Here is a 2,545-nt window from a genome sequence, read left to right as displayed (position 1 = left end):
AAAATATAATATTAAATAATTATGATTTTAAAAAATAATCTAACTCATTCTCAATCATAACTTTAGAGAGACCTTAATGTTAAACTAAATAACTTAAATATTAATTTTAATATATAAGTTTTATTTTTGACTTTTTTATTAACAAAAACAAATTCCACAGCAAATCCTACTACTATATGAGTTATAACCAAATAACACACATCTCCTCTAGAAGGACAACAAGGAAGAGAGAGCAAGATTTTGAAGCATTTCAGATTGAGCCTCCTATGGAAATAGAAATATAAATATAAATGTGCTCAGATTTGTCAAGATTCACTACGGCCTTAGGGTAAGGCCCTAAGGCTAACACCCTCGAAAGATCCATCCTCAAAGGCATCTCATAGAGTTTTTAAATTTAAAAATATATAAGCTTCACTAAAGCCAGATATTGTATTATTTTGTTAGTGAAATATTATATATGTACATTTAAGATAATATAGTTGAGTGATGTGAGAAACTTATAAGATTCTTTTTCTTTCACAAAGGCAGGGCACAAATTTTAAATTATAAAACAATTTACAATATTTGAATCCGGGACTTTAATAGGGTTAGATCTATCTTCGATGTGTTGGATTTTTGTTTGGTGATATTAAAATCTATATACGAGATGAGATGCAATTTTATAGTAGAGTTGTTGCTAGTTTGATTTTTTTTTTTTTCCATTATACGGTCTAAATTTTTACCATGGCGGATACAACTTTCCGGTTCATTGAATTGAAAATTTTCACTTTCAAAAGAAAACATATATAGGTGACTAAAGGACCCAATATAATAATATAAGCATTTAATTGACCAAAGAAATATGAAAACTAATAACTTCTTTCATGAAGATTTACTAGTTAGGATAGAATAAATACATCATATTATATTAATAGTTAGAAGAAAATAATAGTAGAAGCTAGGAGGATGCAATTATATATATAAGAGGATCATCACAATGTGAGTTACATCACCTGATCCATTGAGCATTTGAGCTTATCACTGAGTTATGAGTCTCTTTTTATATATAAAACACATTCAGACAGATGATATGGATGGATTGAATGAGAAAGATATTATGGTGCATTTTTAAGGAAAAAGGAGAGCCTATTATCAGCCAACCTTGTCTTGTAAGCAGAGTGCTTGTATTCAGACCAGGTGAAGTCCTTATACAAGCTCTCCTCCCCTTGTTCTTCCCTTATCATTGATGGCAAAGCCGCAATTTTATGACCCATCGGCGGCCCTCCGAAGAAGATCATTGACATTCTTGATCTAACATTATCAACAACATAAACCCTGTGTCTTACACTTTTAAACCTCCCATTAGTCATCACCTGTAATTAGTTAGTTATTAATAGAAAAATATTAATAATGAGAGTGGACAGAACAAGAAAGGACAGTGGGACAGGGACTTGAATCATGGTGCAGTTAAAAGAAGAGATCACCTGAAGTGTGTCGCCAACGTTAAGGAAGAAGGAGGTGGGATCAGGTGGGACGGAGACCCATGTTCCATCTTTTAGTGAGAATTGTAACCCTGGGGTGTTGTTTGATCTAACTGCAGACATTATCTGCGGGTCTGTGTGTTCTCCAAATCCTATCAAATTCAAATTTATGTTCCTCATCGCCGCCGTCTGGAGAAGCTCCGGCGTGTATGGCAGGTAATGGTTCAATCTAAACATACAGTCACTATTCTCGTCTCTCAATAGCTTGCTTATCTCTTCTTTATCTGATATCCCCAGACCTTCCACCGCCATTTCTAGCACCCGGCATACCATTTCCTTCACTTCCTTTATGTATTCAGTCAGAGCGCACCTGCAAGTTGCAACCCCCGATTAAAATTTGATTAGTTAATTAATTTTAATTATATTTCTTTCTTGCCTGAAAACATCTGGGTTTTCTGGGAAAATGGACGAGGAAATCTGGGAGACTGAATCGTGGGTTGCTTTCAAAAGGAGGTATTCAATCCAACCCACATCTCCATTTGGTCCGATTTTCTTGTTCCCGTACCCGGAAGGGTTGGGAGGGCCTGCTCTGTCTTTCTGTAACTGGGAAAAGTTGAAGAATTGTATAGCTAGGCTCTCCAATTCTGATATGAGCTTAACTGGGACGCCATGGTTCACCACCTTGAAGAAGCCGAATTCTTGGCAGGCGTTCACTATGAGGGTTTTGGCATTTGGGTCTTGAAGATCTATCACTGGGATAGCGGTGAAGTAACTGCTGTTATTGGGTTTGCATGTCTTCGTGACAGTGAGATCCTCTGTCACTGACGGAGAAAGAACCACCGCCACCATGGTTGGATAATTTAGTTGCAGTCTTGCAGAGAAGAAGAAGAACAAGGTAAGTAATTAAAGAGACATCTGGCGGTGCCGGTGGGTATAAGCTGGCAATTTATGCCAAACAATGGAGCTTCCAACGTTTTATAGGCAACACAAACTTATAGCTTTAATTTTTATTTTTTATAAAAGATAATTACGGCCTGGCGTAGTCCATTAGTCAATAATTGTTCTAATTTCCAATATATTTTTGA

At 36.0% G+C, this 2,545-nt stretch overlaps 1 protein-coding gene across 1 annotated transcript; it reads right to left on the bottom strand.

Moving 5' to 3' along the window:
- Window positions 1-846: 846 nt before the first annotated feature.
- Window positions 847-2,321, bottom strand: LOC124921975 (gibberellin 2-beta-dioxygenase-like). Its single transcript, XM_047462685.1, has 3 exons — window positions 1,897-2,321; window positions 1,464-1,830; window positions 847-1,352 (listed from the first exon to the last, which is right to left on the bottom strand). The coding sequence occupies exons 1-3, from the start codon at window positions 2,307-2,309 to the stop codon at window positions 1,095-1,097; spliced, it is 1,038 nt and encodes a 345-aa protein (XP_047318641.1). The 5' UTR covers window positions 2,310-2,321; the 3' UTR covers window positions 847-1,094.
- Window positions 2,322-2,545: the final 224 nt, after the last annotated feature.

Source organism: Impatiens glandulifera, chromosome 1, assembly GCF_907164915.1.
Source record: "Impatiens glandulifera chromosome 1, dImpGla2.1, whole genome shotgun sequence".
In the NCBI taxonomy this organism is placed as follows: Eukaryota; Viridiplantae; Streptophyta; class Magnoliopsida; order Ericales; family Balsaminaceae; genus Impatiens; species Impatiens glandulifera.
This window is presented reverse-complemented; position numbering and strand designations above follow the sequence as displayed.